The sequence below is a fragment of the Empidonax traillii genome, unplaced genomic scaffold, assembly GCF_003031625.1.
Source record: "Empidonax traillii isolate 1590-97213 ecotype Southwest subspecies unplaced genomic scaffold, ASM303162v1 scaffold475:size860808, whole genome shotgun sequence".
NCBI lineage: Eukaryota > Metazoa > Chordata > Aves > Passeriformes > Tyrannidae > Empidonax > Empidonax traillii.
The window spans coordinates 278,368-302,181 of NW_020955668.1; the positions used below are offsets into that span (position 1 = coordinate 278,368).

Sequence of the window (23,814 nt, forward strand, 5' to 3'; positions counted from 1 at the left end):
GTGGAAGTTTGTGAAAAATCTGGTGGATTACTTTGAAAAAACCACGACCACAGCTCAGTAGCTCAATGATCTTGTTGCTTGAGAAGGAATTCAGTCCTCTTGGCTTATGCAGCCAGTAGAATGTTTTAACTTTTAATAATTTTTTACTTCAGAGTCTGAACATGAGTCTTCCAGTCAAGTGTGTCTTCTGTGTATATGCAGGTGGCTAACTTAAGCACATATTTGAAGAATACAAATATGAAAACATCTTTATATTAACATTTTGTTCACTCTGGAGTCAGTGATCTCTGAACTCGCCTCCTGTATTCTTCGACAAAAGTAAATTCTGGTAAGTACAAATACATCAAACCTTTAGAAGTCCTGTCTACTACCTATCATGTCCTTTTCCAATTAGCTATGGTATGGTTTTCATTCCAGTTGAAGCTTTCTGTCAAAGCTTTAAAAAAAGCAGGGTTTTCAAATACCTACCTATCTATATTTATAATATCTGTATTTAATTGTGGAACAGTCTGTAATTGCAGGAGCACTGGTAAGAAAAACATCTGGGTCACCCCAGTGTAGTGGCTTCATACTGAAAGAACCCAATCTTACAGTTTGATGCTGCTCTTGAGTTCTGACATTTCACCTCTTCCATTTTTTTCTGCTCTTCCTTCCCTCAGATACTTGAGCAATCTGTGGGACAGAAGAAGACCCTGAGCTTGCAGGCGGTGTGTGCTGCCTGCTGCAGAGCAGTGTGGGACGTGGCTCTGTGCAGATACACAGGGACACTTGGCCTGGTAATCTCACGTGGAAATCAGCATTGGTCAGGAGGAGGTGGGGGAGGGTTTTTCGTTCTTTGCTTTGTTGGATTTTTCAGGATGGAGAGTAGCAATCTTCTCACCAACCGAAACTGTATCGTAGCTTTATTTCAAAGGATTTGTGTTGCCTGCTTGTCAAACTGTTGCCTTAATGCAATGTTTATTGGTACCAGTGGGTTGGTGTTTTTTTAAATTTTGTGGTTTAGCATTGCTTTGAATACAGGTAGGTGGGGAGAAAACCCCTTAACAGCAGGATAGATTTCTGTTAAAGAATGCTGCCTTAAAAGGGCACGAATTACATAATAAGAATTTACCTCTTCCTGAGAAATACAATTTCAAAGTGTGTTTCAGTTTGGCAAATCTAATTGCTTTAATATTTGCTGTGTAAGGTATTAGGGTAGACAAAATAAAATGCCACAATACTTGAACTTCTTAAAGGGAAGGTCTTTGGGATGTTCTGTTTGTCAGAAGAAAAGTTTAGGACATGACCAGACGTGGTCATTTTGAGATTTTTGGAAATTAAAAAAAATAAATCCCAAGATTCAAAATTTCTAGTCATTGCTTTACTCTTATTATAAATGTATATTCAACACTGAGAGCAGATCAATCAGCTTACCTTTTTTTTTTTTTTTTTTTTTTTTTTTTTTTTTTTTTTTTTTTTTTTTTTTTTTTTTTTTTTTTTTTTTTTTTTTTTTTTTTTTTTTTTTTTTTTTTTTTTTTTGTTAGTTTTGGTTACTTGCCTGGTTTTAAAATATTTACTAAATGCAGGACTCTGGGCTGAATTCATGATCGTCTTCAGGATTATCTTTAGAAATAAACTGCATTTTCACCAATATTTTTAAATTATGAAGATGTAATTCTTCTTAACAATGTTAAAATACTGTTAAATTTTTGCAGTTTAGTTGAAATACAACACAGGCCCAGAAACAAGGACTGGGCCGTTTAGAATATTCTTGCTTGCAAATGTGAGCATAGAGTGAATCTCACTGGCTTTGACAGATCTCTACTACTGTTCATGCTGTGCACAGACTGAAACACTGGAATGAGTTGCAGAAGTTTCCAAGATGGTCAAGCCTGCCTGTGGTCCATAGAGAACTAAAAGGTATAATTGCCCTGGCTTCTGGGTTTTAAGGTACCATTCACATAGTACCAGAGTTGCTCTTTGCAGTCCTCTCTAAAATGTTTTCCTTGCCAGTAGTGGGGGTAATTTGTCAAGGGAAAGGAGAAATTACGTGTTATGAGTGAAGAAAGTCCCACAAAATGTTTTAAGTGCAGTTCTCGCAGTGGAAGGGTTTGGGAATGTGGAGTCCAAACCATTAGCTTTTCACTTGAAAGAAAATCCCATTGCTGCTCATAAGCAACTAATCCAAAGCCAAACACTTCCAGAAAAGAAGCATGAAGACAAACCTAGGGTAGTGCTATGTTTAAACACATGCAGTAGGATTGAATACATCACAGATGAAGCAATACTGAATGGATCCATTGCATCTATGGAAAGAGGTCAACAAAACATAAATGTCACTATTCAAGTTTTAGATATTAGGAATCCACCCATAGTTGTCCCAGGTGGACTCCTCTTCACTACAGAGCCCTGCAGCAATTCAAAGCTCACTGTCTCCCCCTTCTCCATTTCTGCCATAGCAAAAGTGGTCATGGTGTTGCCATTTGGTGTTTTCCTCTGACTACTGGAGAGAGTTCTTTTGTACCCACGGCTAAAGGAAAGTTGTCCCAGTGCTGGTCCTGAACTGAACTCCACAGAGATGACAAACAGGTAGATGCCTTTATGTGGTGCTTTAAAGTGGCCGTGCTCAGGGAAATAGCTGTTCCCGTAATTGAAGTATGTTTCATTAAACCTCACAGTTTTTTCGTTATCTTTTCCTTCTGAGAATCCCACGTGGAATGCCACCAAGGAGTCTGAAAAAGAAAGAGGAACAGGATTTTAGCAGAGAGCAGGTATTGTCTCCCCAGGATCATCAGGATGGGAGATAAGGTGAAGCCCTGTCAGGCTTGATTTTTGTGTGCTGCTTTGCAGAACTAAATGCTTGAAATGGGTATGTGTGTGGGATTACGTCAAATGGTTCCCTGGAAATACTGAAACCACTAGTCTTGGAGAAGTATAAGGTTAAGACCACCCAGAGGAAAAAGAAAAGTAGCACTTTTTGCTTTCCTAAAAATAAATTAGTTAAAAATATGTTCTTTGCTTATTCAGTCTTGACTAAAGTTTTGCAGCACAGATGCCTGAAGGGGATGATTTTTGCTCTATGTTTTTTGTCCATAACAAGGGCTACAATCATAAAAGCCAGTGCTGAAGATGTGGTGTTTTACTGTAATTACCAAGTGCTTTTGGCCACATGTTTACAGGGAAAGGCAACTGGCCAGTCCCAGTGAAGTATAAGCTGAAAACTTGTCTCTGAAGTTTAGCTGTCAGAGTGTGTGCTCTCTGGTCAGTCTGCCCTGTTCCACTTGTGCAAATTACAGCAGTTCATTTCATGTATCTATCCACCTTGGGAAGGGTTCGGTGCTCTGAGTACACTCCTTCCAGACTCAAATAACAGGGACAAGAAGCAAGCCCAGAAAGCCTAACGCTCTACACCAGCTTCCAAAAATGCTACTGCATTAGCATGAACATCTGCGGACAGAATTGGTCTTCTAAACCTCTGAAGTTGAATTAGTTCGAGGTCCATTTCCCAGCAGCTCTAATGGGTATAATTCTATTGGCCTCGAGCAAAATGCAGCAGAGTATCAACTCTCTTTTCACTCAGGCTGCTTTTTTTGATGGAGGGAGGGGATGAACTTCTCCCTCCAGCATCCCACAAGACAGGTCTCATAACCAGTATGATGTGTGTGTGGAACTTGCAGCAGGGTCCAGAAAGAAGTTAGACCTGCACATGAGCAAGTGAAAGAAGAGAACATACCTTTTTCCAAACGTTCTGTCTGCACTGTATTTCTTCCACTTATCCCTTGCACATTTTCTCTGTGCTTCTCAGGCCTTTTCTTGTCTCTTTGCTTGTCTTGACCTTTCTGTTGCCTTCTCTCTTTTCTGTTCAGCATTGACTGAATCTTTGTAACATCCAGACTTATCTTTGAGGCAACTAATTCTTCATTATTTCCAAATAGCTTTTTAAAAATCAGCAGATGTTCGTCCAGATGCTGCTTGGCAGTTGCTAAATCTGCCGAGAGAATTCCCAGGGAGCTGTTGAGCGGCTCGATCACATTTGCTATTGTGTGATTGCAGCAGAGATTCGCGTCACTTCTGGATTCGTGACTCTTGATTGCCAGACTGAGGTGTTTGATGTCGTTCTTCAGAGTCATGATGTCGTTGTAAGCTGAGCTATCCAGGGAGTCGTCTTTGGCAGCCTCGTAGTTGGGTTCCATGTGCTCTCTGATGCTGCGCTGACTGCTGACTTCGTCCAGAGTAGAAGGCGTTTGTGTTTCTTCTCTGGGGTGGTTAGGAGGTGTATGGGCATTATGGCTATTCTGTTGGCCTCTCTCTGAGAGATGAGATCTCCTTATGAGAGACTCTAAAGTCACATTTTGTTCTTGGAGTTTATCTGAGATATGTCTGAGGGATTCTTGCAGCTCAAATACTGATGGAATTAGGGTGCTAAAATCGTCTTCAAACAAGACATCCACAAATTCTTCTTTCAGTAAAGCCTCCAGTGCTACTTCATGCCTCATTGCATCTTCCAAAAGAGAGCCAAAAGAACTGTTGAGATACTTGATGTGTCTATGAATTTCTTCATCTCTCTTCTTCATCAAGCCTATGTCCTCTGAAAAAGCTGTGACTTGTGACTGAAGCTGTCTGTTTTCTTCTTGACGGAGATTAAGAGACAGATGGATAGATGGAATAGCTGAGGAGAGCTCTTCAATTTCGTTCCTCAAGAGATCTCTGAGAACTGACTCTAAGTGCTTCATGTCCTTTAAATTTGACTGGGTGCCTTCAAGGGAATAAGTGATATTCTTTGAATCTTCCTCCAGTACATCAGTGTCAGAAGATATTCTCTGGCAATTACATTCCTCCATGTACCTCAACAGATCTGAATAGTTTTCCTGAAGGTTTGACAGAGTGTAGTTGAACTCTGATATTTGCCTTTCCATTGCTGCGTTGTTTTCTTCCATGATAACTGATTTCTCAGTTAAAGTTATTGTAAGATCCTCTGGCCTATACTTTGAGATATTTTTTTTTAACTCCTTAAACCACCTCTCTAAAACTGCAATATTCTCAAAGGCCACATCTGACTCCATGTAAAGTTCTTTAAGCTGCTTTGCATGGCCTGACAGAATGTCATTTATTTGTCTGATGGTTGTCTGGCTGTTTTCATCTTTGGGACCATGATGTAAAGAGAGTTCTGTTAAATTTCTTTCCAAAGCCTCCAGTTTATTTTCAAGATTGTTTTGCTCTTGTTTCACATTTGCTATGCTGTTGTTCAAAGCTAAGAAATGGGACTGCTGTATCTTATGAAACTTCTTCAGCTTTGTGTCGGTATCTGCCTTGATCATGCTGAGATTATAGTGAATATTGGCCTGCTGCATGTGCAGTTGGCTTTCTATATCTCTTTTCACCTGGTCAGCTCTCACTATGTTTTCTTGGACTTTTGATTCAAACTTAGTTCCCAGCTCCTGGAATTCCTTCTTGGGCACAGAGCTCTCTCGGAATCTTTCTATGCTTCTCTTGTTGGCCTCCACGTCATGGGACAGGTTTCTGACTATGTTGGAGAGGTTCTGTAAGCTTCTGTTGAAGGTTGCCCACATTGGGTTGAAATGTTTTCTTAGAAAATTCTCCACATGGGGAAACAAAACTTGCTGCAGAAGCCTTTCCTGTGGATCTGTTAACACAGTTGAAAAAAATAATTTAGTTAGATTTAAATTCTGGTTTTGGAACACAACTTTATCTAACCAGGGTAACTCAAGTATGCACTTTTCTATAGTAGTTGCTATCTTACTTCCCAAAATTTGACCTCAGGATTTTGACAATTGCCATTTTGACAATTGCAAAAATAGCCTAGTTTTAAATCAAGGTTGCTATAAAGCACATGGTGTCTACGAGTCTGCAGGCAGTAACTTAGACATGTATTGATTTCCCCATTTAAGTCTTAAAAAGGATGCTTTTTGAAACCCCTAGACAGGCAGTTTTGCAAGGGGCCATAGCTGTCCTTCTTCCCAACAGTTCTTAGTTGGTGAGCTCTTCCTTTTTTGACTGTGTCTTTTTCTGATGCTTCACAAAGTTATACAGCATCTTAACAGCTGAATATTCCAGGCCACGAGTGAATAACTTAAAAAATCTGTGAAGTATCTCTACTAGGTGTGACTTAGGCTTGATTTTTAACTTTTAGAATTCAAACTTGAGTGCCTTGAAGTTCACTGAGTACAATAGTCTGTATCATTAGAAAGTGTTTCTGCAAGCCAGTGGCACACAGGAGTAGATCAAATTCAGTAGCTTTTTTTTTTCCCCATTCCTATATATGGCAGGAATAATGTTCCTCAGAAGGGTAAAATGTTTCGTTTTTTCGTATACACCACTCTGATATTCCATACAAGAGTATAAAGCGTGAGTATAGAAAAAGAACAAAAGCCAGATCTAAACTCTGCATCCCCATAGAAGAAGCCACAGAAGCAGAATAGTAAGATGAACAAATTTTAAATGTAAGCAACCTCTTTAGTCTTTGGTTAAGGCGTATTCTGAAATTTGCCTTTCATCACATTTCCCATTTCAAGTTGCTCTTTGGTTCCTTCATCTGCTCTGGGATTGCACCCATTTTTGCTTTCTCTAGAAGCAACCAGCAGACCAAGGAACGTCAGGGTATCTTTGCTTTCATGTTTTCCTCCTGGTCTGCCTGGTTGCACAGTGCCTACCTCAGGCTGGTGATTCTGCATCAGACCTCTCACCTGAATTGCTCTCGTTCACTTCTAACACCATGCTCGTACCGTTGTTCTCAAATAGCCTCTGTAAGTCCCCTAAGTTGCTGACTGCTTGATGAATATCACTTTGAAGATCATCCAGTAAAGCCTCATGATTTTGAATGACTTCGAACATTTCTCTGGGATCCACTGATGTTGACACTAGTCACAAGATTGAAAAAACAAAGTCATGCAACGGAGTGCAGCGACCAGGCGACAGGTATTCATACCACACCTCTGAGAACACCTGCCTACTTTTTGCTCTGAAAATTTTACATGGACATTTAGGGGGTCTGTTGGCACCTTAAGTTGCAGTTTCTTTGCAAAGAATTTTTTTGACAGTGATGAAAACATATTTAAATATTTGCAGAGAACTTCAGCCACAATAGCCACGATGGTAATAAAATACTCTTTGATTAGAAACCTCCCCATACCATAAAAATGTTTTGGAATACTATCTCCTTTCAAGCCATTGACTGAAAAGATAGCAAGGTTTAACAATCCAGAATGAAAGGAGAGGATGAAAGAGCAATTGAGGCATTCCACAGAGGAATCAGAAGCAGAGTGTGTAAGTGTCAGAGCTGACTCATGGAGGGGCCCTTTACTAATGTTATTCTAAATAAGTACCTGTGAATTTCAGCTGTAGAGTTCAAAGTGTACACTGAGAGCTGCTGAAACTGGTATATTCAAACTGTGCTATCCCAAGGGCTTCTTACCCTCCAGGGTTACCTTTGACCTTTAAATCTCTTGTTTTATATAATTCAGTTGTGCAAACTAACTGCTTATTCATTCAGTGCTGAGAGCATAAAACACTTTCAGAAAACACAGTAAAGAAAACACTCCTTCAGAGCTGCAATACTGCCCTGAAGCTAATTGCTAAAAGATACTTAATAACACTGCAAGCCACACCATTTCACAGGTGGTAAGGGACAGTCGTTCTAGTACTCAGATTGGTAGGTTGGAGTGCCTGAGATACAAATGTGTGGTACCTCACAACAGTAATTTCAAAGCTACTGTGAGGCTGTTCTAAAACAGCATTTTGAGTGGGTTTTTTTCTGGTAGACTTGTGAACCTGGTGTGCTTTCCCGTGAATCCACTTGGCAAAGCAAGGGGTTAACATCCCTGGCACTGAGAGGTGGAAGGCCCTGGACCAGCTGGCATTCTCCATTGGTATTACTGATCACCAGCCAGCAGACAGCTTGGAAACTTTTGTCTTGAGCATTCATGTAGTGTTATAGCCAAAGCCCTCATTTAAACCAATAAATGTATTGTTTCAATTCTTTCACAAAGGATGCTTTCACTAGAGAGATTTTCTGGAGTTTATCAGGTTAAAATAATTAAAATAACTTTTTCTTTCTGATCAGTGACTGAGAGGTAAAAGGGTGACAAGCAAAATAACTTCAAGCACATACTGTGGTTTGAGAACTCTTCTTCTCGTCCTTCGGTTTCAGTTCCTGGCACCAGAATAAAATTAGGATCTGCAATTGAGATGTAATACAGCTGTGAAAATGTTTGAGATGCAGAAACTACTACAGTTCAGCAAGGCAACACAGAGGAGACTAAACTAGAAGCACTGCACTTGGTAATATCTTTCCAACATTATAAATGAAGTTCAGGCTGGGGCATCACGTAGAGGTAAATCTGCAAGTCAAAGCTATCTGTGAAGAAAAGCAAAACCTACAAGAGTTCTATCTGTGGAGTCTGTAGTTGAGTTAAACGTGAAAATTTTCACACGTGCTCGCCTTTTTTGTTATGGTTGCCTTAATTGCTGGAGGGAATTATCTTTTATCCATTTAAATTCCCTTAATTCCATTTAAGTTCTTAAAACCGTTTAAATTGCACTTTTCAAGTAGTATTTGCTAAATCCTGCCAGTGTTATTTTTAAACCACCATTCAGTTTTTAAACCACGCTGTCTCCCCTCTCTTTTATTAGCAGCTGCACAGAGTATAGAGTCATTGAAGGGTTTGGATTGGAAGGGACCTTAAAGACCATCCAGTTCCAACCCTCTCACCCATAGCAGGGAACCTTCCACTAAGCCAGGTTGCTGAGAGCCCCATCCAGGCTGGCCTTGAGCAGTTGCAGGGATGGGGCATCCACAACTTCTCTGGGCAACCAGTGCCTTATCACATTCATATAAAGAATTTCTTCCTAATGTCTAACCTAAACCTGCTGTCTTTCAGTATGAAGCCCCTTGTCCCGTCACTTCATGCCCTTGAAAGAAGTCCCTCTCCATCTCTCTTGCAGTCCCTTTAAATACTGGAAGGTGTTATCTCCCGAGCCACATAATTTCATCCTATAAACTGACCATAGGGGCATTTCACATACTAGTGTTGCTTTCTGATGTCACCAGTTTCTACCCAGAATTAGGCATTCCTAGATGGACTTGTCTAGATGGGCATCTGGCAGGCTGCCCTAGCAAATACCTTTCTCAGTGTGTAAAGATTACGAAGGTTGCTATTAATTGCAGCTAATTACAGCTACTTCTTGTCTCAAAGTATCAGTGAATTGGGGCGTATCAGACCCAATAAAACAAGGCATCAATTCTGAAAAAAAAGCAATAGCAAATAGGCAAACTTATTTTTTGCCACTGTGCCTGGCATTTAGTCATTCATTCTCACACTTGTTCGCTAGCTTTCCTTACCATGCTGTTCACAGTCCTTGCCAATAAATCCAGGGCAGCATTTCCACTGCAAGGACTTCAAAACCTTCTGTTTCACTTGGTAGACTGGCTTCAGAGCTGTCCTGTACCTGTGGAGTGAGGGGCTGGGTGTTAGACTGGAAGTTGTTGTCAGCGGGTCGCACTTGGGTGACAAGCGTGTCAGAGATGACTAATGCAGAATGCAGTTAAGAAACTTGTCATAATCTGTAACACTGCTACTTAGCATGACATATAGGCAATCCACAGCAATTTTTCTTTCTTATATAAGATTGTTTTTCAGGATTACTGTTTACAGCGGGAGGTGTGTGCACATTGTCAGGTGCAGTCAGAGGCTCCAGTGCTCGGCCTCATTGTTACCAAGGAAGATACAAATTTGCTAAAAACTCCCCTGGGTATAATGATGAAACTTTTTTTTGTTGTTCAGAGAAAGAGAAATTAATTGTATTAGCAAATAACAAAATCATTTTTGCAACCAAATAACTACACAGGTGTGAGGACGTGTAGATGATAATTGAATATTATTTAACACTTCGAAAGAATGTGTGAGTCCAGCTTAAAAAAGTGTGTGTCTCCCAGCTTAAAATATGTACCTTAAGACACACTGCTGGCTTTCACTAGTACTGTTTGGGCAGCCAGTCCTTGTGAAAGAACAGTGAGCATCTGGGGATTTGCAGTCCTCTGACTCCTGCCCTGTAAATGGTCTCGCTGATGGCCACAGGCAGAGAGATTTAAGTTATGTGTGTATATTACGACCTGAGAATCATGGAAAAGGTATGCTCTCTGTATGTTTTCTGAACATGTGAGAATATAGGAAAAATTACTTTAATCATCGTGTAGTCCTGTACTTGGTGGCTTGAAAAGGCAATTGTTCTCCCAGGTTACTTAAATGCCTGATCACCTTTAGGTACATAAATGAGGCCCTACATCACTTTGGTATTAGACTGTGTTGATGCTTTAGTTATTTTTAAAGTGTGTCATTCAATATTATTGAAAACATCATTTAGGTACATCAGAGAAAATTCTGCTTTCCTCAGTGCTTTTATTTAGGATACTTACATGATCTTCTGGCAGTCAGGGGTTCCATTTGGACAGGGCTGTTGGGAGTTGACAATGTACTTCTCCTTCATGCAGGCTTCGATGTATGTCACCAGCCGGGACTGCGTGAAGGAACACCAGTTCCTAGGGGGAGAAAGACATGGGAAAAGAGTTTGAAGCAGATCTTGTTAAGTCTCTGGTTGTAACAGTGCCAAGGAAGAATGAAATGCAGAAGGGCCTTCTACTTTTTATGTTTTTTTTTTTCCCAGCTGTATGATGAGCAAAGTGGAAAATGCTTCCTACCTTCTCCCTCCACTCCCAGTTCATGTGTTTTCATTTCAGATGTTCACATGAGTTTGTTACAAAGGGGCTGATTGTCTGAACTTTGATGCATTAGTTCCATTTCCAGTCTTTTTGTATAGGAGGAAAAATTTCCAGCCCATGATAACCTGCAGGTTAATGTCACTTTAAATGTCAAATTGCCTTTCTAGGCATGTTGCCATTTCAGATGCCTAATGACTGACTCATCAGGTTGAGGCAGACTGCTTCTGAAAATTTAATCCGGCATAAACTCCATTAATAATGTCTTCCCAAGTATTACTTCTTCAGGATAATATAGTAAGTGATTGGATTTTATTAATTAAGCTAGCTTTGAAATAATTTCTCCTGTCACCTGCAGGAAAATGATATTGGAAAAAAGAGACTTGTTTTCTTGGGGTTTAGTTTTATGCTTCCAGCAAGGACAAGTGAGTTTTAGTAGTCTTATTAATTATATCAAAATTATATGGGCATCTGTTAATCCCAGAGTGTAGGTGAGCCTCTTCCTTTTCGAGAGTTTGAAGTCCCAACTTGGAAGGACATTGTTGGCTGAAGTTTGATGGTTAAAATCCAAGGCCAGAAGAGACAGGAAGTGAGGAGCAATAACCATAATGGAAACAGCTGAACTTAAGGCATTATATTTTTAAGTGGGAATACAGGAACCAAATCTCTGACAATCAGCATATATGGAAAAAGTCTGCCCCTCTGAGAGAGCTGCTGAAACAATGGGGAACCGAGTCCTGCACGAAAGCAGAAGCTGCAACCACAGCGACCAGGAGAAGGAGAGGAAGCTGCAAGGAAGCTGGAGACATTAGGATAGAAGGGCAGACAGCCCGGGCTAGCTGGGAACAGTTCATTGGGCTTGCTGGGATGTAGCCTGTTTGGTTCCCCTGTTTCTTAAGGAAAATGTGATGGGGTTTCAGCAACCACTCATGCAAGCAAAACTCTTCATCTCTTAGAAGCAAGGGCAGGAATCTGGCAAAGCCTACAGCTCTGGGAAAGGAAAGGAAGCTGCTGTCCTTGTTGTAACTTGAAGCCGAAACAACTTGTTTGATGAACTGTAGCTTTGAGGCCTTTGCGAGTGACTGGGGGAGTTTTTGCGTCCTATGACCAATGGGGGTCTTGGTTCTTACGGGACTGAACCAGAAGACAAATCTTCAGTTTTTTATTAAAATACTCCTCTTTCAGAGTCAAACACTATGCTCATGACACTGGGCTGCTCAGTAAAAGCCAGCAGACCAGCACACATGCCCTGGCGACATCTGTCTCCAAGGTGTGCCTGAGTCTGCCAGGCTTTATAAGGCTGCAGTGCTTTTCAGCAATTAGTGTTCAGTTAAATAACTCTGAAACAGAGACCTGGTTTGTGCCTGGGCTTGGGCTGTCCTTTCTCATGTGCTTGGCAAGGCATAGCTGGGAGAGGCTTTTCCCCCTCAGATCCCCTTTGCTTTTTTCCTGGGGAAATAAAGTGCCCAGGCGCTGGAGCTCACTGGTATCGTTGCTAGGTGCGGGATTCCTGGCTCTGCCAGCAGGATGCCTGCCAGATCCAGGCAGGAGTCTGCATTCAGTATGGAAACCTCCTTTTAAAACAGGATTCTTTAGCTTTGGGGTTTTGTTCTTTCCTTAATGAAAACAATCCACACCCTATGAATCATCATCTGGGCTGATTTTATTTTTTTTCCCACAACATGCAGCTCCCAAACAAGTCCTTAGAGTCTTGCAAGCCATATAGAGCTGAGCCAACTGTTCCCGTGCATCAACTTGTGCGAGCAAGAATTAGGCACTGTGTGACCGTGAGTGCGCTGGCTGGCACACGGATTTGTTTTCAAAACCTGTGTTGGAGGCACCTGGTGGGCTTCCTGCTTGTAGAAAGGGGTTATCTTCTGTCAGAAATTGAGTCAGGAGTTGATTCCAGCTTGATGCCTGCTTTGGACAGTTACTAGAATTATACAGAGTGAATAGCACGAGAAAGGGGGGTAGGGGGGAGATTAGATTTGCAATGAATACTTCCTTTAATGCTGCTCACGCTTCTTTATGTCCAGTTTTCTTTACTGTCTGTTCTCTAGTTCTCTCTCATTTGATCTTAAAAGCTTAAGATCAAATCTGTGGAGCTGAAGGGCTGCATAATATGATGTTTTGGGTTTAATCACAAAAACCTTTAGTGGTTCTGAGTTCCATAAAGCTTGTCATCATTTATTCTTTCCTCAAATAAGTAGATAAGGGCTGTAATGAGCTGCGATATAGATACACGTGCCCAAAGATGAATACTTCTATTGCAGTATTTTTTGCACATCTTGTCAAATGCTTCCTTTAAGGAAACTTTGCTATCTGTAACTAAAAATACTCCTTAACTGTATTAACCCTCAGGGAAAATACGTCATTCTTTAATGTTAAGTGCAACAATGTAAAAGACTGAGGAGGGCTTGATCTAAAGTTCAGGGAGGCTAGCAGGACTTCTGCTGGCACCAAAGGCTCTGAATCAGGCTATGAAGCTTCAAAGAGCTGCTCCCTCACAAATAGCACTTTCTTTCTTCAGCTGGTTTCTGGAACACAGCAGCTTTGTATTCTGCTGCTGCTTTTTTTTTTTTTTCTCTTTGTAACTATGTCGCCTCATTTACTGCGTATATAACCGACTTAACACCCTCTGCTTTTATTCTCTTTATTACAGTTTCCTTTTGATGCAAGCTTCTGCTGCCAAGGAGAGGGAGGAACAGAAAGAAGCTGCTCATGTGAGGAGAGCAGAAGAGCTTTCTCTCTAGTCTGGTGAATGGTAAAATTTATCACAACGCTGCTGCAAGTTAGAGCAACGCTTGAGGGAGCTCTAGCAAATTCAGGGCTGCAGATGTTTCATTTGTTTAGTAGCTTTTCCTGTTTGACATTCCATGCAAATTAAACACCCTCCCCCCCCTCCCCTTTTTTTTTTTTTTTTGAACCAGGAAAAAAAGTATTTTAATCATTTTCTTTGCCAGACTAGGTGGGTTTTTTCCTAGACTTCATTCTAATTATGAGTTAATCTTACTGAACAGAGCCTTCACATGCATCTATCCCCTTCTGCCTTATTTTGAGGCAAGTGTATTCTTATGTCTGAGGTTAAATATATCTGATGACAAAGCGTTCTGTTTTTAAATAAGGTGCAGCAAATGTAGGTTAGCTCAAGCTCTTTTTATTTGAAGCTTTCAGGAGTTTAAAAACTGATATTAAAATGATTTTTTTCCTTATGCTGGACAATACTTCTGTTTTTACTGAAACATAGCAGAATGCAGGCAGTTCTTTCTCTGATTCTAGGGTTAGGCTGGGCCACCTTATATCATAGGAAACAAAACCCCCAGAACCGGGAGGTAAAGTCAGATGACTGCTCTGCAGTAATTGGTGCTCTGCTCAGATAAACACAGGGCAGGTTTTTCCTACAAATGTGGACAATTGCAGCACGTTAGTGAGTGTGAGTAATGCTCCCCAGCTCAGCTAGGCACTTGCATGCTTTAGTTTTCTTAGCTACATGTTCCCTTCATTGACACGCCAAGGCATAATTTTAGATCTTTCCTAGGTCAGTGGAATTTTTGCCTGAACAAAAACTTCAGGACTTCAGGATGTTGGGTTTTTTTCATGAGTTTTGTTATTCCTTTGCCTGTACTAATACAGCTGCCTTGTCCTTCACACATCAGTTTCCTTGAGCTTCTATTCTCAAGGAAGCGAGTTTCTGTAATTACTTTGACAGCTCCTGTCCAGCCATTCCTGTGTCTGTCACTGACAGTGTGCAGAACTTTTCAGGACCACGACACTTCCCTGTACAGCACAAAAGGAACCAGATAATCAGTTACTGCTTCTTAAATGTGCTACGAGAAGACAGTAGAGGACTATGTTATTTCAATTTAAACATGATTTTTCACTGGCTTGTACAGAATAACTCCTGATTATACCAGTTGAAGTAGAATAAAAGAGTGAGGCTTTAGCTGTGAAATAATCTGTTGGGGTTTTCCCTCCATGCAACGTTCTCACAAGAAAAAGCAGCCTCAGTAAAACAGAGGTAAAGTACTGCTTTTAAATTAGTCTAACCTAGGACTGTGCATGTCATTATTAAGGCAGACATATCTTTTTATTTCTTATGGAATGCAGGAGGTGTTCAGCTGTTGGAAAAGGTGCTGGCTCTCCAAAGCAGCATGCTGTGCCACTGGGTTTTTAATTAGCAGACAGCAAGTAAGGGCTGAGGGTCTGTCAGTGAATTTTCCAGCTCTTCCAAGCAGCCCTGTGTTAGAATGAGACAGGAGAAATTCTCATGTTTCTCCATGCTTCCCTTAGGCTGAGCAGAGCTCCCTCTTGGGGAGGGTTTGGGATCTTTCTGTGACTCAACCACTCTTGATTTCACTGGGGTTAGAACAGACTGGTTGGTTTGCTGTTCCCCTTAAAAAATCAGATTGAAAAGAGTGGCAGTGGTAGTTTCAAACATGTGGATTTCCACACAGTGCTGGAAATCTTCCAGAACCCTGAGTTTCACTGGATAAATGCAACTTTTATTCCAACAGTAGTGCCAGGTAATCTGTTGGGATAGTCTTGTCCTGCAGAATATCCTAAGAACTCAGTGCAGTGAAAGCTTTCAGAGCAAATCCACTCCTGAACCTGAAGCCTCACTGGGAGCAAGAGTTCAAGAGACAGCAGGCTTGACTAGGAGCTGGTTTTAGCCAAATCCAACTGTTGTACAAATAGTTCAGGCAAATAAATGCAAGAGGTTTTTCCTCTTCAAAAGCATCCACAGCCATTACCTCACTTATCCTCCCTGCAAGAGAAGCTCTGCAGCGCATTCAGAGGGCAACTTACACTAGGATGTCATCCTTTGATTCCTGCAGATCTAAGTTCTCCCCTGACTTAAGTTTGCCTGATCACCTCTTTTGTCAGACTCTGTCTGGAAGCAGGAACTGCAGCCAGTGGCCACCTACAAGCACAGCTGTGCTGATGCCAGCGAGTCAGAAATGTGTGGGAAGACAATCTTCCCAGATGTCACACGCTCAGGATGCAGGCAGCGTGTGCCAGGGTTTGCCCTGGGCGTGTTTGGGGCTTCAGTGTGGTTTGGTTCAGGGTTGGCCACTGATCACCCATCAAGGGGTACTGACCTGCACGTGTAGGAAGGTGCTGGATCCACGTGGTGACAGTGCTGATGGTGGTTTTGTGGCTATGCTGAAACAAGGGATCCCTTGCTATCTGCTGAAGGAATTAATTGCTGCAGCTTAGAGTAATGAGCTGTGAAATAAATCAATCCCTTGGGCACAGAGGGCTCGATAATTCCTGTACTGCGTGTATGGAGGTTGTGTCATTTGCATCAAACAGGCTAATGGGGAGCTGTTCCACCTGCAGCTGGGCAGCTCAATGACAGCTGAATATTGGAGATTCCCTGAAGTCCTGACATGAGCCAAGTGCCTAACTTTGATAGGAAACCATTGCTTCTGTTGATGTATTTGGCACTGTGATAGCTATTGTTGAGCACTCAGGTAGTTCCACTACTTTGCAGGATGTCAGAGGCTGAAAATCACATTTAGCTGCATTTAATTCTAAACTAGTTTCTTTTAAGCATATGTTCTGTGCCTCTTTGGTGGGAAATTCCAGTATCCCATGAGTCCTACATGAGTCAGTGTGAAACTGGTTTTAATTAAATCGACGGATTCTTCCTGTAAAAGCAGACCAAAAAATAAGCTATTAAGACTGAACATTGTTCTGACTTTCCTTGGAATGATTTGGGTTTTCTCTGCTTGTCTACACTTAGGAGGATGGTTTTATATTTTGACACACTGGATAACCATGAGAGGAGCCCTGCTTCTTTGTGGCTTCTTGATGCTGAATTACATGAAGAGATGAGTGTTTCAGTGAGATAACAATGCACCTGGTTGACATCAGGAAACCTTCCCCTAATCAAGGGTGACTTCACAGACTTGTGTGTCTGAAACTCAAACTATGTTAATGCAATTAAGGATTTACTTAAGCTGAAGATTTCTGCCTTTCCAGTAGATCAGGTGGTGGGGGCTGGGGATTTTTAGCTTTTGGTTTTTCATTTTTTGCATATATATTCTAATTCTGAGAAAAATCCCAGGAGATGACATTAAGAGTGTGTTTGTGTATTAAAGAGATAGAAGGAAAAGTAAATCACCTACCCAGCTGCATGGCAAATCCAAAACAGGGGCTTCTTGGCAATGATTACACTTTTGGAAAAACAGAGAAGTTCTGTGAGACTGTCACAGGCAGGGAAAACAGCTGTAGTTGCTCTGCTCCTTCCCTTTTCATCACCACAGTCCATTTCTCCTCCAGTGCGTGAGCCATCCATTTGGGAACCAGATCCATCAGCAGAGGGGGAAGGTTAAAAATAACTTCTGCCTTTCCTAAGGTTATTTTTAACCTGGAATGCTTAAGTGATCTGGTTTACAGTGTTACTTGACAGACAGGTCAGGCTAACTGAGGGTACAGGCAGCTTTGGGCTTTGCTGTCAGAGCTAGCATGTGCCTTTTACATGCTTCATTTGTCTTGTTTTTTTAATGAAATGTGAACATTAAAGTGCATGAAACCTGAGTTGTGAGCCTGGCTGTCCTTGGTGCTGCAGGCACATGGATTAGAAGGATTCTGCTCGGTGCTGAGAAAAGACAGGAGCACTAATGGTGCTTCAGTGCAGTGCTTGGTTAGAGAATCTGTTTGTAGGGAGAGAAAACAGACCCTTCTGAGTGTAATTGCAGTAGGGGTCTTTCCGTGAGGTGGGGCCTGGACAAGATGGCATGTTCTTCCAAGATGGCATGTTCTTCCCAGGGTCAGGGAACCTTTCCTTTCAAAGGCTGAGTCACTGTGGTCCCCATTCAGCCACATGGAGAGGGATGTGTGTGCCCAGCTCTGTCTGCCCAGGGCTGACCTGTCCAGAGTAAGGAGCTGGATACTTCTGTAGCCCTGACCTTCAGGGTCAGCTCAGCACCGTGCCTGGCTCAGCCCTCAGACGTGTGTCATTACCAAGTATTTGGAGGAAGTGGCTCTAAAGAAGGAAACATCTCCGAGATGGCTTGTCAGCTTAGGGTGAGCTATCAGGAGTGCCAGCCACGTTGCATTTGTCAGGATAACAACAGTGGTGTGTTCTCATTGGTGTGTTTATTGTCCCTTTCAATATGACCAGCAGCTGAATTGGTTACACCTAGTGGTAAGAATTAGAGTGGGTGGTGAGCTAATGCAGGCTCTTACTTGGTATTTGCTGGGTCACTTTTAGAACTTCCTCATATCTGCTCATGTCCCAGGCAGCTTTTCAAGCCTCGGTGTAGCTGCCTGTATCCACACACAGGAAAGGCACCTGTAACAACAGTGTCCCTATGAAGTTCTGCATTAGGCATCTATTTAAGGGAAATGAAGAATGAAAATGTATTTGGTATCTATTTTGAGTATTATGTATTGAGAACCTGTTTTGCTGTTCTTACTCTTCATCTTCCATTGCTAAAGCAAATGCTGATATTGTCCAGCAATTTCAGAGTACAGACCTCTTAATTTTCCTTTTTAATTCTGCTGAAAGTTTGGGTGAATGTGGATCCATTTACCTCAGCAATGGAATAAAATATCCAAAGCCAAACCAATCATGAGACACAGCTGATGGAGAGAATGAAAAGGTGATTTCCTTTGGAAAAATGGCCTGTTTTGCTTTTGTAAGTAACACGTCAAATATGAAAAACTACATTTTTTAAAAAGATAAGAATATTTTGGAACAACTCCTATTTCTAATACATAGCGAAAATAATAAAGAGGTTGAACAAAACACCTCATTTTTATTTTTCTTAAATAATGAGAGTCAAAACTTTTCACAAAGTTACCACAGCTTTTGCTTGTTTCTTAGTTCTGAAAAGAAAGTATTTCCTTATTTCAAAAGCAAACTAGATGTAAGACATAATTTTGGTAGAAAATTATTCTCTGCCATCCTGGGCTTTTTTTGGCGTATCTTTTGCACTTATTTTATGGTATGTCTTGATCTCCTTATATCTTAATTTCTGTGTAACTCCTGATAGTTTTCCTTTGGTTCTCTCTCTTAGAGATATAAACCCAGTTCCTGGATGTTTTTTTCCAGGGAATGTGTCACACTTTTAGGGAGGAAATACCAGATTCATGACAACATCTTGTCTGTGCATAGGAGGGTAGTGCAGCCACAGCACCTGACATACACTTGAGGATTTCACACTCTGCAGGTACTTTGCTTCAACCATTTGCAGTGACTTTTAGAAGCTGGAGTGTGGTTACAAGGGGAAATGTGCTGTCCCTTCTTATTCACACTCTCTCCCCTTGCTTTTGGACATAATTCCCCTCAAAGTCTCGAATTTCTTTCATAAGACCTACCAGCTGCCTGGGCTTGTGTGTGCTGTAAGTGTGATAGCTCTGCAAAAGAACAAATACCTTAAAGCTACTGCCAGGCTAGATTTGAATCTCCTGTAGTCATCACCATAGCTTCATAATTATGGGGAGAATTATGATCTGATTCATTATGCAACTATGGCCATAAAAGAAGGAAGTATTTCTCTCCTTAGGAGGAAATTAGGATGAGTCATAGCTGATGTTGAACTGAATTAGGCAAGGTGGTGCCAGACAGAGTCACATAGCAAAGGAAGAATCCTGATTAGGGTGGTGCATTACACCATCTTGCTGCCCTATAATGCACCTTTTTACACCGCTGAATTTTCATAGTACTTGGAGTTTTCAGAATGCTTTCAGCATTTTAACCAGCAATCAAATGATTACCACCTTGCAGTGTAACTTGGAAGCCCAGAGTACCACTTAGGCTTTGCTTCCTTCTTTTGACAGTGCCTGAAATGCGTTATCCAGGAGTTGATTAATTAACAGAGCACGTCATTATCCAACACTTATCCCATCGTGAAACTGGAAGTGAACACTTACAGGCTTTAGAAAGTGACTTGGGGCTATCGGTGGGAGGTACAAATCTGTGGAAAGATGTAGTATGAAGGACAGCAGAGTTTTAAAACACTCACCATGTTACATGCAGAAGGGAGGCCTTAATTACATGTAGATGAGATTGGAAACAAGACTGCAGAGTTTAGTTTGCATGAAAGGGAAGCATGACATGAGCAAAGTTTTATAGTCTCTTTCCATCTCCCTTTTTTTCCTTTCTCAAGAGCATTTAAAGGGAAAAATACAGGGCATCCTAAGGCACTGAGCTGTGAACAGCACTCAGTGTGCTGCTGTTTCAGCTCTCCCAAACAGGGCTCTGCAGTACCCATCCATCAGGGCTATGAAAGATTCATTCACTGTCCTGCTTGGTTTTCATCTGTTTTAAACATTTAGAGACCTACTTACATGCCCTGTAAAACCACGCACAAATCATAGGGTTTGGGAACGTTTCTAGTGAAGTACATGCCTTTTCCACTCAGGATGGCTACTCTTCTGCTACAGATTGCCATGAAAAGCATTTCACTGGCATGAAAACCTTTTGTGGGGGAGGGCCTGTGTGGAATTTGTAGTCATTTCCATGCTTATTTATTATTCCTTACTTTGTTGTATTTACTCCTCACTATTTTTACTTTGCTAATATCCTGCCATTCTCTTTCCCTCTCCATTTCCAAGGCCCGAGCCTGCAGGCAGGCACATTCTGCTGATGGGCAAAGGTTGCTACAATCAGCAAAAATAATCAGCATGGGTTTGTGATAAGAAAACATCTTCCTCTAATTCTGTTTTACCAGAAGTAGCGTTTTGTTTTGTGGTGCTGCAGCAGAGCTGGAAGCCTTCACATCTGCCAGGTGTGTCCAGACCCCTAACCCCATTCTGCTGCCTCAGACTAAGCAAAGAGCCCATCCCATCTGTGGTTTCATCTTTCACAAGTGATTCAGCTTTCTGTTTGTGTAGCTAAAACATCTAAACCACTCCTGTTTGGATACAGATTGACCCCTGGAATCTAATGTATTTTAATGAGGAACTTCTATTGAAAATGTTCCAGTGTCAAAAGGTATCACAGAGGATTGCACAGAGACAGACACACTGGGGTACTTACCCATTTCGGGACTGGGGGCTCGCAGCTTCAAAATCCCCTCTCTCTTCCTGGTGTGAGGAGATCACACTTGAAGGGTAATCTTGAGTATCCTCCCTGAGCCCTTCTGCCTCCCAATAACCTTCTTCTTGGTGTGACAGAGGAGTCCTCTGGGGGTGTGCAGAGGTGTCATAAAGTCGTGGCTTTGAGCTGTGCACCGAACCATCGTGATGTCCACGATGGTCTGAGCGTTCGGCCAGCTTTGCCAATCCTATTGTGTTACAGAGCAGCAAAAGCTTCACCAGCATCCTGGGGTTTTTTCCCACCCAGTTACACCTGTCTCTTGTTCTTTCCTCTGAAGCTCAGCCCGAATTAATTCAGAAATGCCCCAGCGATTTTCTTTAACTGGAAAGTTGGAAGAAGGAAGGAAAAAAAAAAAAAAATGTTGTAACAAAGAGCGGAAAGAGCTTTCGACCCTCCCAGCTACTGTGGAAACGTCCGTGGCTATCGAACAATGTGAGCCTGGTTCCTGTGTGGGGCTCAGACGTGTCTGACGGGGGGGGAAAAAAAGGTGGTAGGAATATAGCTTATTCAGGGAACTTCGGAGCTCAGCCGCCTTCTAAACTTATCTGTGAACAGGAACTCGGCTTTTATCAACTGCCTTCTCCCTCAGGCACAGGAAAAGGATGTTAGCTTAAAGGAAAGGAAGAGAAAAGAAAGGAAAGAAAATACTGAGTGGTGTAACAGACTCCCCTTACAGTGCCAGAAAATCTTACAGACCTGCTTGCTCCAGTGCTGCACATGGGGTTTTTTTTCTACAATTTAAAGGCTGAAATATCTTGGCTTTAGCAGCAGGATATTCATGGTATGTACGATAAATTACAGGCATTGAGGGACTCAGAGCAAATGCACAGTAAAAAAGAGCTTACAAATATCCATTCTTGTGTGACCTTTGCAAAGTAGCTCTGTGAATCATACTCTGTTCCCATCAAAGTGGAAGATATTCATGAAGCTGTCCTTCAGAGAGGTCAGGATAATTCGATATTTTTAAGAATTTCTGTTTGAGTTGTCATTTCTGGATCTCAGGCCTAATTTTTTTGTGCATTTTTAGTTAGTGTTACAAAAAAACACTTGCCAAGAGCTGCTGTCAAGAGCTACCTCTGTTAAGATGCCCTAATAAAAATTAAAACAAGAAAAAGGCTGTGAAAGTTGGATGTAGTATTGTTACTGGTTTTGCTTTGCTTGATGGTGATGCTTTTAGTTTTGTTGCTTTCATAAACTGTATTTCTTTCTACACTGTCCTGCAGAATGATGTGCTCTGATATTTTTAAGAATAAAATGAGGGAAAATGATGCTCCACTGACAGAACAAGTGGGAATGCTGGTGCAGGAGTGCTGGATCATCTCTCAGTTTGAATGAGATGCACAGCCCAAAGTTCAGTATGTCCTGCAGAGCATTAAATGCAAAGCTTTTATGGATTCCTTCCAATGACAGCTGAAAATAGAGGATAAAATCTCTCCAGGATTTTGGAAGGCCTTCTTTTTAAAGGCTGTGAATTCTCATTTTCTCATTGTTATCTGGATCTGCACCCCCTCTCCTCCTGCCCCTATTTTCTGCTTAATGGAAAAACCCAGAGAAACGCAGAAATGCCCTTCCTGACCTGTAACAGGCACTGTTGCCTAAGAGCCATTAATCCCTAGGGCAGTGACAGCAGCACAGGAGGCCAGGTAAAGAGAGATTTTGCTAATTTTAAGGGCAAAACCTGCTCTTTCTGTAGCAGTCACTTCTCCAGGGAGATGAAATCATAAGGTCTGGACTGAAGATTGAAAAAAATTAGCAACTTCCCTCTGTTCCTTCCTGCTGCTTTTATTTCAGAATTGGGTGCATCCTGCTATAATACATGTCAGTGTGTGAGTATTTCATGTGCCATGTTTCACATACAAATGTGCTTTTCTTGTAAGTAACTGGATGTGACCTAAGCATTATGTTTGTTTATGTAATAAGACCATTATCAGGAAGGAACTGAAGCAAACATGAGACAAAACAAGCAGCAGGCTCATAACCTGAGCTGGGGTGAGATCCTGGTTTGCAAAAAAGTGGGTTTGTGCCCACTTGTTGACCTACTTCCAAACCCTTTGGACTTGTCTTTCAGTATATACCTTTCCACTTAGTCTTAATTCACCCACTAAATCTTTATTCTTCATGGATGTGACACCTCACAAGTGGTGGTGCAACGTTCCTCTGTCCTCCTGTCTCAGAACATCTGCTGCTCCTTCAGGTGCGAGAACCTGTTCTCTGTGCCTTTGTAATGGTGCTGCCCTGTGGGTGCAGCAGGCACAAATTTACGTGTTAATAATTTAGGGTGAGCTTTTGGTAGCAGTTATGAAAGAAGTCAAAATATGGGCATGACAGGGGATGACGTCCCTTTCCTTGTGAAAGATGTAGCATAGGATGCTGCCATGAACACATGGAAGGCATGAATTATTCAAAGGATCTTCCTTACTAGTTCAGGGTTTTGCCTAATAGCTGTTCTGATTTGGGGTATCTGAATAACACGTTCAGGTTGTACTCTTGGTTCATACCACTGGGCTCACTGGCAGACTGAGCTGTAAGTTTTCTTGCTTTTACACCTCTGGAAGAAAATGTATGAGGAGTGTGCCCACTCAGGAATTAGATGCACCACAACTTGGCCTCTTTTATTTTTTTTTTGAGCTCGTGCCTCAGCATGGAATCAGGGAAAACAGGCATACAAGGTCATTTTGCTGTGCCAATTTGCTCATTGCTTTCTGAGGTGAATCTCTTCTAGGAGGTACTTTCTAGGTAAGAAAGGCAGCCATGCACCAACTAATATCAATAGATGTCTGTCACTTTTCAGTTACCTGGTTTAGGGTTGGTGTACCTTACACAGCTGGGTACTACTGCTGGAATGAAAGAAATAGGTGAGATAAATCAAATTTAAAACATAATTTGGAAAATTGCTTGGAAATAAGTGTTACTCCAAAAGTATATTTGAAACTTTATCAGTGAGTGCTACGATGATGGTAACAGTACTGGTGTGGAGATATTTGGAGCTGCCCTGATACCTCTCAGAACAGCTATCCAAAAAGATATTGTCCCTCCACTCTTGCTGTTAGTG

At 41.6% G+C, this 23,814-nt stretch overlaps 1 protein-coding gene across 2 annotated transcripts; it reads right to left on the reverse strand.

The window, feature by feature from the left end:
- Positions 1–1,520: 1,520 nt before the first annotated feature.
- Positions 1,521–21,515, reverse strand: MMRN2 (multimerin 2). Of its 2 annotated transcripts, XM_027895955.1 has the most exons (7): positions 20,703–21,515; positions 10,412–10,534; positions 9,338–9,444; positions 8,108–8,173; positions 6,684–6,857; positions 3,713–5,623; positions 1,521–2,711 (listed from the first exon to the last, which is right to left on the reverse strand). In XM_027895955.1, exons 1-7 carry the CDS (start codon positions 20,984–20,986, stop codon positions 2,323–2,325), a joined length of 3,054 nt encoding a protein of 1,017 aa, XP_027751756.1. In that variant the 5' UTR covers positions 20,987–21,515; the 3' UTR covers positions 1,521–2,322. The 2 variants fall into 2 exon arrangements, with proteins under 2 accessions (XP_027751756.1, XP_027751757.1); XM_027895956.1 differs by lacking the exon at positions 6,684–6,857.
- Positions 21,516–23,814: the final 2,299 nt, after the last annotated feature.

Excerpts from the sequence above, each read along its gene's own strand:
- MMRN2 (XM_027895955.1), bottom strand. The coding sequence starts at position 20,986 with ATGCTGGTGAAGCTTTTGCTGCTCTGTAACACAATAGGATTGGCAAAG. Across the intron at positions 8,174-9,337 it reads CAAGGACTGTGAACAGCATG|ATCCTAATTTTATTCTGGTG; the intron begins GTAAGGAAAGCT and ends TCTCAATTGCAG. Across the intron at positions 5,624-6,683 it reads AGTGAACGAGAGCAATTCAG|ATCCACAGGAAAGGCTTCTG; the intron begins GTGAGAGGTCTG and ends CTGTGTTAACAG.